The 14573-nt window shown below is 46.9% G+C and overlaps 1 protein-coding gene across 2 annotated transcripts in view; it reads right to left on the bottom strand.

The window, feature by feature from the left end:
- The window catches only part of CNNM1 (cyclin and CBS domain divalent metal cation transport mediator 1), a 23416-nt gene extending 8843 nt beyond the window's left edge, over positions 1-14573 (bottom strand). Inside the window, exons 1-7 of one of the 2 annotated variants that reach the window (XM_061636320.1) lie at positions 12930-14573; positions 9629-9772; positions 7383-7523; positions 6732-6901; positions 5246-5345; positions 4934-4981; positions 2171-2233 (exon numbers count right to left, since the gene is read on the bottom strand). In XM_061636320.1, coding sequence (XP_061492304.1) covers positions 2171-2233; positions 4934-4981; positions 5246-5345; positions 6732-6901; positions 7383-7523; positions 9629-9772; positions 12930-14451 — 2188 coding nt within the window. In that variant the 5' untranslated portion in view covers positions 14452-14573. The remainder of the gene's footprint in view (positions 1-2170; positions 2234-4933; positions 4982-5245; positions 5346-6731; positions 6902-7382; positions 7524-9628; positions 9773-12929) is intronic. The other variant, XM_061636321.1, reaches the window with a different exon arrangement.

Here is a 14573-nt window from a genome sequence, read left to right as displayed (position 1 = left end):
GAGGCTTGGGTTAGGGATTGGAGATCAGCCCCCAAATTGAGCAATTTATTGCTATGTACTGGGGAAAAGGTTTCTGGAGAGTTGGGAAAGGGAAAAAAGTATCCTATCGCTGTCCCCCCACCCCCCATTCCTCAAACATCCCTGCAACGTACAGGGAGGATTTTTTAAAAACCTGACACCCCAGGATACAATAAACTGCTAGGGGCTCAAACAGGACAATTCTATACTCCTCCATTTTCTTTTTTCAACAGACACCTTTAACATTCTGTAGTTCAAATGCTTTCATAATTCTGTAGGTATTGTAAGTTAAAGTGAATAGTTCCCCTTGTTCGACTATTTTTTATCCCCCCCCTGTAATTTACAAACTAATGTACTTCTACACACCCTAGGAGTCTCCTGTCTATACAGAAACCACAGTATTCTTTTTACATTAATTTAGGGCCAGACCAAGGTTTTTGTTTTTACAGCTGTTTGCAAATTAAGTCTGTTTTCTTTTGTGTCTTATATGCTGAGCAGCATAATGCCTTTTTAAATGATCAAGAGTTTACCAGGATACTGTTTCCTTATTTTTTTTTAACTTTTAATGTCTGTCATTTCTTCACTTTCTCCTTTTACAAGCTGGATTTATGATTTGTGGCCAGCATTGATCAAAAGTCTCTCAACTGCATCCTCTGGGAATACAGGGGACATCAGCCCAACTAATGAACTGTTCAGCTGCCCCTATGTGCCTCCTCCAAAAGTGCAGGTAGCAGCTCTTTCTCCAAGACATGTGCCTTGCCAGGGCAGGCTTCCTTGGAGTTTGGGCTTTCCAGTTTGCATCTCTGGTTGGGCTGATTCTGTGTAGTTTCTGTTGGGTGACATATTCTTTCCTATCCTCCCAACAGTTACTCAGGAGTCTATTTAAAATGTTCTGAAGTCTTCATTTTCTTTCTCCCTCCCTCCTATGTCAGCAACCTAAAGCTTATTAGCACACCTACAGCTCCCTTTGAATTCCTCTGTTCTATGTCCTTTGTTGCTGTCATGTTCCTCTACAACTTTACCAATGCCACGTCTTCTTATTTACTTCTTACTGCCAAAACTGGTTAACACTTTTCTCTTTCATCCTTTCCACTGGCTAAAACGCATCTCTTTAGCTTCACATTTTGTGCAGCATTACTCAACCCTATCTTAACCATTCTATCTTGCAACATTTCATGTCAAGTTCTTCATTTTTCTAGTTCCCTTGATTAATCTTTCTTGTGTCTTTTGTTTTTTTCCTTTCTTGCTAGCACCTCAAACACTTCCTAGGATACCTATCCCAGTAACAACAAGAGAAGAGACTTGTGGCACTTAATGAATTTTATGGCAAATGGTTTCATGGACTAGATTCCACTTCATTAGATATAGTAACTACTCTTACGTTGACCTTTTCAAAAAATGTATTACTTCCACACAATTTCCCTTTGACTCCTCCCCTCCCGTTCCAAATCCCTATTGCTGCTTGTGTAAATTATACACAGAAAATGCGTATTTTACTATTTTCATGTGCAGTCCTAGCTTTCCTGCCTTTCCCTCTTCATTTGCTAGCTCTTAGCCAATTTCCATTTAAGAAGATATCTCTTAATTCAGGCACTATGCACATTGCTGGAAAAACTATTATTAAAATGAAGGAGCATGCATAACTGCAGTAGTGAGACCACAACCCTCAATCAAGTGATGTCCTTAGACCCTCATTTTGGACCTGGCTAATTGAACATATGCCTTGGAACATAGCAGCATATTTCTGTTTATGCGCACATTCATAAGACACATGCATCTTCATATGCAATATATGTTGACTGTAGCTTCTCTATGAGTACAATACATCATGAGAAAGCGGTAATCCTTGGATAGACTTGGATACAGATCACTGCTCAGCACAGGCAAATAGAAAACAGTTGTGGAGAAGCATGCCACATGCAAAAATATTTACAGTGTTTCATTTCTGCATGCATGCAGAGCTTATATGCAAATACTTGGGATTGGAGGAAGGGTGTACGTATAAGCATAGAGTCATGAGGCAGTGGGGTAGTGTAGCATGTGTTCTTCCATACTCCCAACACTTGTGACTGGAGGAAGGGTTCAGGTATATGACCCAGGATTATCAGGCAATAGAATGGGAATCTTTGCTGGGTGCTATGCGTACAGTTACCTGGGGAGCCAGCGAGAGATTCCCCTCTGCTAAAGGCGAAGGTACGGGACACAGACACGGGCACTAGATGAGAGGGCCAGGATCAGGAGACAAAAACCAGAGGAAAAGGGAAGGAGCAAAGGATTGGGTTTAGAAGGAACAAAGAAGAACTAAGCTGGATAGTTAACAGTACAATGGCTTTTATGATGCCCCTTGTAGCCTGCCCTTGCAAAATTGTAATCCATACATGGCTTGTTGGTAAGGAAGAGTTGTCTTCCTTGCAGCTATAAAGGGAACAGGTAGAAGGGTCCACCAGGCACACACTGCCAGATGTAGGACAGGACCTGTTAATATTCCCCAAGCCCTCTTAGTTTTGTAGGGTTATATTATGGAGGATCTAACTCCAGACTGAAGGGGGGGAGCACAAACAGAATATGGACCATGAAAAGGGATTTCACACCATGTTACCCAGCATTATCTCATAGACACAACACCTCACTTAATATCAGCACATTTAGACTCCTGGAAATGGAAAATGAGGATTTAATAGTTTATGAGCACTTATTATAGATCCACGTTGCAATTCCAAAAACCACCACTGGATGGCACTAATATACAAGATGGAATGCAGATACCCAAGGAGCAAAGTTATTATTTCAGGGCATTCACAAGAGATTATGGATCCAAGGTTTAGCGGTCATAGCTTTTATTTCTACAGATTTTCCTTATTTGCATGGAGCATTACTGACTAGAGGAAAAAGGGTATTCTGCATGTGAACTGGGCTATATGCATGCACTTGTTTATGTACATGTTGCTACATGCCTTCAAGTCGATTACGACTTATAGAGATCCTATGAATCAGCAACCTCCAATAGCATCTGTCATGAACCACCCTGTTCAGATCTTGTAAGTTCAGCTCTGTAGCTTCCTTTATGGAATCATCCGTCCCTTGTTTGGCCTTCCTCTTTTTCTACTCCCTTCTGTTTTTCCCAGCATTACTGTCTTTTCCAGTGAATCATGCCTTCTCATTATGTGTCCAAAGTATGATAACCTAAGTTTCATCATTTTAGCTTCTAGTGATAGTTCTGGTTTAACACCCAATTATTTGTCCTTTTCGCAGTCCATGGATGGCTTGATGTTGTTACTGCTCCTACTAAGTATACACAGGCCCAGCTCCAACTTTTCATGGGCCATGAACAAGAGATGCACACATGAGAGGTCTGGGGCTGCTGTACCTCTCTGCTGCCTCTTAACTGGATGTAGAGTCATAGGAAAGAAATGATGGAAGATGAGAGAACATAGTAATCCAGACAGCAACAGGAGCAGCTGCCACCACTTCATAACTTGGGCGGATGACAGCTCCATCAGGCAACTCCTAGCCCTGAACTGTTTCTATGACAACCGGTCATTATAACAACTACTATTTAAGAACTGGTATCCAAGATTGCTTCCCCCCCTTCCCTTCCTGTCCCCCTTCCCTTGTGTGCCCTGTTTTTTAGATTGTAGGCCTGTGGGCAGGGACTTACTTATTTTAACTGATTGCATATAAGCCACTCTAGGAGCCTTTTTGGCTGAAGAGCGGGGCACAAATGCTCTAAATAAATAAATAAATAAGGCCAAGAGAGAGAAAGAATAGCTAGGTGTCTGTGGCTCCTCCTCCTTTTTGCCACTGCCACACTGGATCCAGAGAGAAACACAAACAGGAAGTGGAGATCAGCCACAGGTGCTGCCATCATGGGTCTCTTGCTGGTGTGTGTGCAGTATAGGTGCCTGCCAACACCTGTCATTGATGCTGGGCCTGACTGTGTGTCAGATCTGTGTGACAGTGTCTGCAGGAACAACACATTTATTAAATCAACCCAGATCCCTGTTCATTCCCAAAGGACCATTTGAAATTCTAAAGGCCAAAGTTTGGATCAGGCATTCATGGGCTGGGGTGGGAGAAACAAACACTGGTTCTGTAAGGCTATATTGGGGTTGTTTGTTTAAAAAAATAGAAGATGAAAGAAAAGACTGTATTTGACCTTAACAGTGTTACTTTAAATGCCCCACCAATACTGTTGTGCAGCCCAGTCTCCATTCTAAAGGGGTCAAATGTCAGATTGAATAAACTGGCATATAAATATATTTTAGCAATTATACATTTGCAATCCTCGCCCTCTGAAACACTTATTGGTACCTTCAATGGCTTCTTCATTCCTCAGCATTGTTTCTGATGTCTACCATGGTTTCCTTTCTCCTTTTCCCTGCTTCCAAATATGCCCCCAAACCCACTCTCCCTGGTTGCATGCTATGACCCATGGCAAGCAGGGAAGTGCACCCAATTATGGATCAGGGACTCGGGGAAAGACAGTCAAGCCAGACTATCTCTAGCACCACCACAAGTAACAAGCTGACAAATATTCCAAACGTCTACCTGGCAGTAACTTAGATACCAACATCTAGAGGAGTGCTGCTCTAAGACAGCTAAGCCAAAGTAGACGTTGACATTGATAAAACTTAACTGAAGACCTGGACTCAAGAGCTGGATGTGGCTGAGGTTAGGGATGTTAAAATCACAGCTAGCAGAGAGTCTGGAAGCATTCCCTGGAAAATCAAAGACAGCTCCTTCCAGGCTGGGAAGGGGGAAACGTGGGCTATGGAGGGGACAGAGAGAAGTGGCAGGAAGTCCAGCCCTTTATCCACAGACCTCTGCCTGGTGCATCAGGGAATGCCCTGCCTGGACCAGCCCCCTCCACACAATCCACATCAGCAAAAGATTAGGTCAGGGAGAAGATACATACACAGGAAAGATGACCCGGCCAGGCTGCTCATTTTGCGCACGTCGTTATCTGAAAATACAGGGGGCAGATGGAAGATGAGTCCTAGTCAGAGGTTTGTTGTGCCTCCACTACCTGGTACAGAGGAGAGGCACTTTCCCAAGAGCATGAAGAGGCACCTGGGTTATACCAGCTGTGGCATGCTTGAATTGGCACAGATGAATGGCAGTCCCTGGCACAGACGTATTTTTCGCCCAACTTCTGCCTTCTCAGTTTAGAGGAGCCTAATTCTTGGGCCTTTCCCCAACTCATCTGTGGCTTGCTCTGGGTTTTTACCTGAGCAGACAACAGCCATGATGGCTGGAACACCATAGTATGTGAAGGCTCCGTTCTCAAAGCGCAGACCTTCTTTCCCCACTTCCACCTCCACTTTACCCTGAAGAAACAAAAACAAAAGGAAAGGCAACTCTGTTTTTGTCCTCACAATATTTGCAGCATGACAAATTTTCTTTGCTCAAGAGCAATGGTTGTTCACTCACCAGTCACTTGTGGCCGTTCCTCTTCATAAAGGTAGAAAGCAGGAGGCAGAAGTCAAAGGCTACTGGGGGCATCAAAAGTGGAAAGCACAGGAAAGTGGGGGAGATAAAAGCTGGGACTGAGGGGCACTTGCTGAACTTGGAAAACCCATGCATGATATGTGTGTCAGGAGGAAGAAGCATCAACGAAAGTGACAGAGGAAGAAAGGTCCCAGGGTTGGAAGTCAACGTTAAAAGCCAGCCTCGTGCAAGGAGAAAGGTACACTTGGCATACCTAGTGACTGGCTGCCGTAAGCCAAGCTCAAGCTAACAAGGTTTCTCCCCCCCCCCCCGTACCGGCTTGTAAACAACATCATGAAACAGAGAGAAAGAATTAGCATTTACTGTGGACAAGACTTTAGCATGCTGATTTTTTAGCCATTTAACAAACATTACTAAACTTGTAACCCATTACAGATAAGAGAGCCCAAGGCTGGAAGCTGAACATCCAGATGAAGGTGTGGTGCTATGGTAACAGATTTAAGAGTGTCACCAATTTTAAGGCAAGAAGAATGGACATTATGTGGCTTAATAGTTGCTAAGAGACTCATAGTGTGAGTCTGGAAGGACAAATACCTGCTAGCTATGATGCAATGGTTTGATGACCTAAATGCTCTTGCAACATTTGAGCATGTTCAAACTGGCTACACGGAGCCAGTGTGGTGTAGTGGTTAAAGTGGTGGACTATGACCTGGGAGACCAGGGTTGGAATCCTCACATAGCTATGAAGCTCCCTGGGTAACCTTGGGCCAGTGACTGCCTCTCAAGCCTCAGAGGGAGGCAATGGTAAACCCCGTCTGAATACTGCTTAGCATGAAAACCCTATTCATAGGGTCACCATAAGTCGGGATCGACTTGAAGGCAGTCCATTTCCATTTTTTCTATAAACACCAACTTTGTCTGGATACATATTTGGATAGCTTATATTGATCCATACATTTAAACTAAATGGATGTGTAGCTGTTTAAATGTTTTGCTAATGTGAATGGACATGGTTTCTTCCTTCCTTCCTTTCTTTCTTTCATGAAACTGCAGTTAAAAAATTTAAAAAAGTTTAGGACAAAAGAGCCAGAATCCAACACCACAGACCTTTCTTTCGGCTGCACCATTTGTTGCACCACCAAATCTACTGGAGAAGTAAAGCCGCTGCTTATAGGCCTAAGGGGGCCTAAACACCCAAGGGAGACCTGTACTAAGCAGTCTCTCCACTCTTGAGATTATGGATTCTCAAGTAACATTTGACAGACCTGCAGGATGAGCACAAAGTAGTCAACTGGCCGGTTACGTTGAAAGAGGTCGTGTTCAGGGGCTCGCTTGTTCTTGTGGTCAAATTTTATCTCTTGGATGACATTTGGGTGTTTGAGCAGCCTCAGCAGGATCTTCTCAGAGAGATACGGCACCTTGAAGGGCTCTACCTCTGCAAGGACAGAATGGGAAAGGAAAGCAGTTAAGAGTTTTTTTTTGAGGGGGGGATACGCCTTCTATAACCTTACACAGACAGCCCAAGAGAGTTACCAGGTGTGGCATGGAAGCTTAAGAAGAGCAAAGGAATCCTTCAGTTCAGAGACTGCGGGTGGGATCAAGTGATACAAGTCTGGCTTAGTTTCACTGGGGAGAATGGCACCTAAGGCAAAACTAGTGCCCTGCATCCACCACCACCCCTCTCCACACAAAACCGGGAGCTCAAAATAGTTCCCAGCAGTACTGTATTTCCCATAAAGTAGGAGGAGGCCAAATCTTGAGGTAGGAAAGCTAGTGCCATCCCATCTTTGAATGTGGAGGATAGAACATCAGCACAACTCCTTAAGGTATACAGGCATCATGCTTGCTGGCAGCACTGGCCCAAGGCAAGGACTGGTCAAAGTGTCAGGACCCTCATCACTAAAGGTGCTGGATACCTGTAGCCATGAAGCGATGTGTCGCCAGTAGCAGCTGCGGGGAGATCTTCACCTTCATCTCACTGTCCGAAAGCTGGAAAATGGAGAAGTCATGAGGTTTCCGACCCCGATGGGGCACCCGTTCCTTCTTCTGATTGTCAGCTGAAAGTCAGGGTAACAAAAACAAAGAGTTATGGCACTGCTAATCTACAAATGGCACCATATAAGCAATTTCCTCTCCTCTTCCTGAACTTCAAAGCAAATTAAAACTCCTGACCTTTGGGGCTCTATACTACACAGATAGCAGGTTTCAAGTATCCACGATTGTTCTCCCATTCCCTCAAATCTTTATTGGTGCATGTATGTGTGGGCAGCTATGAAACTGACATCTCCTGTCTGCAAACTCAGATTGCCAAAGGCTTGTGTCATTTGTGGATTTCCTGAGCTGTTGTGTCATTTTTATATGGCAGTGACCAGTTGAATACAGGAGTTCTTATTCTTGCTCAACACACCAAGGAGTTTCCACTATGTAGATATTTAGCCCCAACATTTCTTCTCTGAACCACAACAAGGAGTAGTTATTTTATAGTATCTGACAGGTCCTGGGTTCACACTTGCCAGAAAGATGCACATCATGAATTTGGAAGCAGAGTTTATGGAAGTGTGGAAACTAAGAGTAGAGACACACTTACTGTTGTGCTGGTTCCAGCGTGTCTCTATCTCTCTTTTCCGAAAATACAGGCATGCAATGCTAGTCAAACTCAGCCGTTTCTTACTCTTAAAATCTCATCAGATCAGCTCCAGTGCATTTTTTAAAAAAATCAGCTCCAGGGACGTTTCGCATCTGATTGGTAGATCAGCCCCTTTGTCTTCCAGGTGTGGCCAATGGAAACGCTTTGCAGCAGGCTCAGGCAAAGACAGTGATTGACCCAACGTGTTCCTGTGTGGCGGCCCTGAAAGGTCTGAAGGTAGCAGTGGGGAAGGCAAGTGTGGCCAGCAGAGGGCAGAGTCGCTTCAAAACACAGCAAGAAAAAACATTCTAGCTGCTTTCAAGCAACTAGTGTGCCCACAGCCTAGATGTGGTGAGACAAAGGCATTCTGCACCACCTTAGGAGCTATCTATCATTCCTCTGTGTCTCAGGGCTAAACTGTGACACTGAAACAAGTTTGAAACTTAATCCATACATGACTTATTTTGTCCACCTACAGCTCTTTTCATTCTATTTTATTATTTAACCCATTAGTATACTGCCTGTCACCCACACAGCTCCCAGGATAATTTGCATTTGTTCTATTGGATACAAGGGAATGCTCCTGCTAGAACACTGTCTCGGTTATTGTGGGAACCAGCAGCTTCACCAAATGTGTACAGCCCATCCCAATCCTTTCTAAAGAAGTGTTCCTTCCTCTGCTACAGAGGGCTATTCCACGATGAGCGGAGCTACAAGTTGTGGTTCTGAAGTTTTTTTCTATTGACCAATTGAGTTGCACAGTATTCCACAGCTCTGTTTATTCAAAGAAGGAATGAGTAGCTTGATAAAGGGGCACGTTCGAGTTCTAGTATGGGCAACATCCACACCTCACAGAGAAACATCTCAAGAAACTGATGTTATAAAAGATACACCAAATCCCAAAGCTCTATACAAGCTGTGCCGGGTCAAGGAGAGAAGATGGCACTAGCAATCATTTATTCTTATTTATTTAAAAACACATTATACCTTGCCTTATTAAAAAAAAAAAGAGAACTCAAGGCAGCGTAATCAAATTATCAAACAATATGTAAAACAAAACAATAATACATAAAATAACAACTATTGTTTGATCATAGTTAACTAGGGAATGTGCTCCGACAAGACGTCGTGATGGACACCAGCTTGGATATCTTTAAAACATTAGACAAATTTATGGAAGGTAAGGCTAGCAGCAGCTACTAGTCATGATGGCTACATTCTGTCTCCACTGCCAAAGGCAGCATGCCTCAGTGGGGAGAGTGCTGTGGTGCTCAGGTCCTGCTTGCAGGCTTCCTATAGGCATTTGGTTGACTGCTGTGGGAGAAGGATGTTAGATTAGATGGACTTTTGACCTGATCCAGCGGGGCCCTTATTATGTTCTTAACAGGATTTGAGATGACAAGCCAAAAAATTCAACAAGCAAGCAAGGCCAATAATTCACAAAATCATGGTCAGAAAATTAAAGTATGTTCTGATTGAACTTGCTTGTTTTGTGGGGGGTGATGGAGCAGTCACCTCTGGGCCCCAAATACTTACTGTAGAGGTCTGTCTCATCCAGAATCTCTGATTTGATTATCTCTTCAATCACGTCCTCAAGAGTGACAATCCCCATCACCTCATAGAAGGGGTCCCCTTCCCCTTCATTATTCACCCGTTGCACAATGGCCAGGTGGGATTTACCTGCAAAGGAGGGAATGTACACAAACAAGCTGAGCAATAGTTCTAGTAAGCTGCCCACTGCACCCAACAAAAGGAAAGCAGTTAAATACTTGAGGGTCTGTTGACTCAAGTACTCAGTGGGTAGCAATCCTCTTGTGAAATGAGCATGCAAAGCAAAAGCACTCCTTTTTATCCCATGCCTGCCAAGGACAGATAAGCAATTTGCACCTAAGCAATGAGCCGTCTTCACATCTGGGTTTTAGTTATACCCTGAAGGTCAGGGAAGGAACACATTCTACTTGCTGCAGGATGAAATGGCTGTGAATTGAATGGAATGATGTTATGATGCTTGATATTGGTGAGAGGTTTATAATGAAGGGAAAGAAAAGAGTAATGTCAAGGGAACGCTTATCCTGTGGCAGCACAAAACATTCAGTCAGGGCCCCCTCAGCAATGAACTCAGAGTCCCATCCTACTCTCACACTGGAATCAGAGTATTACAAAAGGCTAGAAATTCAAGAACTCTTCAAGTCCTATGATGGTACAGAGAGACAGAGAGCAAAGGGAATTTAGACTTGGTGTTCAATGTTCATGGAAGAAAAATGGCAGGTTCTGCACCTGTGTCTCCTTTTCTGTATGATTCTCTGCCCCCTAGAGCATTGTACCTAACTCTATGGGGAAATGCCAGAACTGCCCTTTTTCATGTGTGCTGCCTTTGGAAGAGCCTTCCAAAGCATCTAAAATGGGGAATAATTTGGTAGGAAGTAGCACTACTGAAAGCAAGCTGAATGTGACTCAGCAACATTATGCTGAGCTACAGCAACAATGAAGAGAAGCCGTGGGATGTAGTATTTAACACTGGCCAGATCTCAGCTTGCATACTATGGATAGTTCTGAAAGCTGCTTTAAAAATTTTCTTAGCAAAGGGGAGGTGACTGAGAGGCAAGATGCATGGATCTCAGAAATGCTTAGTCTTGGTGTCTTTGCTAGTAAGTAAGCAGTGCAGACCCGTTATCTGTTAAAACCTGACCTGTTAAGTTATTCCTACCCATCCAGATATTTTCTGATCACCAACATGGTATCATTCAAAGGTGCAACTTCCACTATGTATCTGTTCATTTTAATACTAACTTAGGTGTGAGGATCCTTTTGCATTCCTTCCATCTGCTTACACAACTGGGTACATTTCAATGCTCTGTACAGCAGTGCTGATGCCCTAGTCAGTTTTTGAGAAAAGCAGTTATTGCTTGACCTCTGACCTCTTTTAACTGTACTGCAGAAGCAACATCTAGAAAAAGGATTTTTTTTGGGGGGGGAAGCGCAAAAATCCCAGAATTTCAGCTGCTGTGGCTTTGGCACCAGATATCACAAAATTCACAATAAAATTGTGAAGACTGGTGACCCTGAACAACATCAATGGATATAAATGATTTCCATATGGCCAGAGAAAAGCTCAACAGTGTCAGGGGAGCCTGTACAGCACACACCTGGAGATTAAAGAAAGAAGCCAAATTCAAGACCAAACATAAAACTGCCTGCCTTTCAAGAGGGCAGCTGCTTTAGATTGCCTGTGTCTGGCACAACCAGATGCAACTCACCCAAGTGACCCTAGCATCACTCAGAGATGAATGGGGAGAAGTTGAACCACTACTGGACAAATTAAATGTGGTATTATGCTGGTTCAATGTGCGCACACACCTAAAAATCGAGATGCACAATGCTCTCCTGAGAAACTGGGAGGATGGGCCATCTTTAAAGGCGATAGGATCTCTGAGCTGATGGAGGAGAGGTACTGAACACAAATGGAGCCGTCTGTTACTATGCTTGTATAGCAGAACTATAACCTTTGGTCTCTCTTCCTAACTGCAGCACTGAACCCAAGACACAATCAACCACGTTACAAAGCAAAAACAAGGGATTATGTGTATTGTGTTTTAAAAACCTATCAGGAAGCCAAGTTATAGTTTTGGACACTGACAGGATGTCACTTATTCATCCCCAGTCTCAGTTACGTCCGATGCTATTTGGCCCATGTTCCTCATTTAAGTGGACAGTGTCCTAACATATAATCTGCACCAGGGATGGGAAACCTGAGGCCCTCCAGATGTTGCAGGACTACAGTTCTCATCATCCCTGACCATGGGCCTTGCTTGCTGGGGCTGATGGGAGTTGGCATTTGGAGGGCCACACATTCCCCGCCACTAATTTAAACTTAAGACCGTTGGCCATGACCCTACCCATTTCTTGCCTTTATTTCTCTGTTCTGTCTCCCTTCTAACAACCTTACCTTGACAAAATGTAAAATAGGTGAGGTTCTGTGTGACGTTTAAAATTGGCTTAGGAAATGGCAGGGCTGGGTTAGTTGCTCTGCAGTCACCTTGCACGGGACGGCAGGTGCACAAATTACATGGTACGGGGTATTTTCAGAAGACTCCCACTTGAGAATGGGCCATAGTACAGTGGAGCACATGCTTTACATGCAGAAAGTCTCAGGTTTAACCCCTAGTATTTCCAAATAGGATTAGGAAACAGCCCTGTCTGAGATCCTGGGGGACTACCACCAGTCAGTGTAGAAAATACCAAGCTACATGAACCAATGGTCTGACTTGTACAAAGCAGCTTCATACGTCCATAACGACTGCATAATGCAATACACCTTGGCTGGAGCTGGCAGATTATGGCAGAACTCTCTCTCCTTACAAGAGTTGCTGAAGGCAAAGATCAAGATCAAACAGCAAGGAAGCTAAAGGGGAAATGCATGAATCACTCAGCTGAGAGACTGACAGCAGAATATTGAGTCCATAGTAGTTTATGCCCCCCGAGCGGAGGTAGAGGAAACACCTACATACCAATGCCTTCCTCCCCAAGCAGCTTCAGGAGAACATCCTCTATGTTTATCCTGAAAGACTCAGGAGGAAATACTGGAATCATTCCCATAAAGTGCATGGGCCATGCATGACAAGAGCACAGGCGCACATACACACCCTTGGATCCCCCCCAGGAGTCCAGCCACATTATCCAGGCAGGACAAGACTGAGCTAAGACAATGGGAAGAGGGCAGGCCAATGCAGGAAGGGGCAATGTGGAGTCCCAGGGTACCTCGCAAGCAGGGCACGCGGGGAGCAGAGAGGCATGTGATGCTGGCGGGAGGCGAGCGGCTGGGGCCTCGGGCCCTCACCCTTCTTGAACTCCTTGAGCAGCGCATCTAAGCGGGTGTCATGGAAGACACAGTGCAGCAGGCGGCGGTAGAAGCGGGTGACCGTCTGCAGCGGGGTGCAGTCATCAGGATCCACGAAGGCCAAGTCCTTGACGAACAGCAGGTCGACAATGTTGTCACGCCGCTCACCTTCGTAGACTGGAATGCGCGTATAGCCTGAGCGCAGGATCTCAGAGATGGTGGTAAAATCCAGAATGGCATCAGAGCGCAACATAAAGCAGTCACTCAGTGGCGTCAGGATGTCCTCGACCACCTTAGTGCGTAGCTCCAGTGCACCTTGCACCATGGCCAGCTCCTCGCTCACCAGGTCACCATGGGGGTCAGCAGCCCGCAGGGTCTCCAACAGGCGCTCCCGGGTGGAGAAGGTACTCAACTCCTGGTGCAGGGCCCAATCCAGAAGGCGGCTGAGCGGGTAGCAGATCGGGAAGGTGGCAGCCATGAGCAGGCGGGTAAGGAACAGTGTATGTGCTGCGATGGCGAGCCCATGGCGGGAGCACACCGAGTAGGGCAAGATCTCCCCGCCCAGGAAGACGACCCCGGTACAGAGCAGTACAGGCAGCCACGGCACGCCTTGGCTTGCCTCCGGCAGCGGGCTATGGACGGCCTGCAGTGAGGCGCACAACCAGCCTGCCAGCGCGGCGTTGGCGCCGGCCTGGCCAAGCAGCAACGTGCACAGGAGGTAAGTGCCGCTCCCGCCGCGGCCGCGCGCCGCCTCCACCTTGCGCGCCTGTTCCCGCTCCGCCGCCGAGCCGCTGTTGCGCAGCACGCGCAGCTCCATCGGGTCGAGCGACAGCACGGCCAAGCGGAGGCCACTGAAGAGCGCCGACATACCCAGCAGGATTAGCGCCCCCAGGGCCCGCAGCCAACCCTCGGCGGGCAGAGGGACCAGCCCCGCGGATAAGCCCGCGGCCGGCGCCTCCACTTGCAGCACGAACCCCCCACGCGCGCCGTGCAGTTGCCAGGCGCGCCCATCCCAAGCGCACAGCGAGAAGCGGCGCCCTTCAGGCCCGGCGCCTGGCTCGCCTTTGCGCGGCTCTCGTACCTTCACCTCGGCCAACGCCGAACCGGCCGAGCCCCCGGGCAGCAGTGGGCCCAGCACCTCCACATCCGAGGCCCAGGCGCTGCGTTCTGGGCAGCGTTCCGCCTTGGCGGGTTGCTCGACGAAGACCAGCCGGCGCTCGCTCTGCTGCCCCCCGCTGTTGCTGCTGTTGCTAGCGTTGCCTTCTGCCGGTGGTTGGAAATAGAGACGTAGCAAGAAGCGGGAGCCCTCGACCGCCCGCACCGCTCCGCCTTCGAGCCACACGCGCCCCGGCGCCGTATTCTCCGGCCGCAGCCCCAGCAGCCACGCCGCTCCTCCAAGGGGCCGCGGCGACAGCGAGAAGAAGAGCAGGAGGACCGCGCCCCTGCTCCGGCCCCAGCAGCAAGCGCTCCTGCGCTCCAGCCCAGGGCCCAAACCCGCCGCCTGCGCAACCATCCTCAGCATCCCAGGCGCCCGGCTCAACCCAGCGCTCCGAAGGGAAGGCGCCGGCCGCACGTGATACTGCAGCGGCGCTGGTGGTGGGAGCGGCCGCCGGGCCACGTGTGCGTGGGGCGGGCTTGCAAGCC

Source organism: Rhineura floridana, chromosome 7 (assembly GCF_030035675.1).
Source record: "Rhineura floridana isolate rRhiFlo1 chromosome 7, rRhiFlo1.hap2, whole genome shotgun sequence".
Taxonomy (NCBI): Eukaryota; Metazoa; Chordata; class Lepidosauria; order Squamata; family Rhineuridae; genus Rhineura; species Rhineura floridana.
This window is presented reverse-complemented; position numbering and strand designations above follow the sequence as displayed.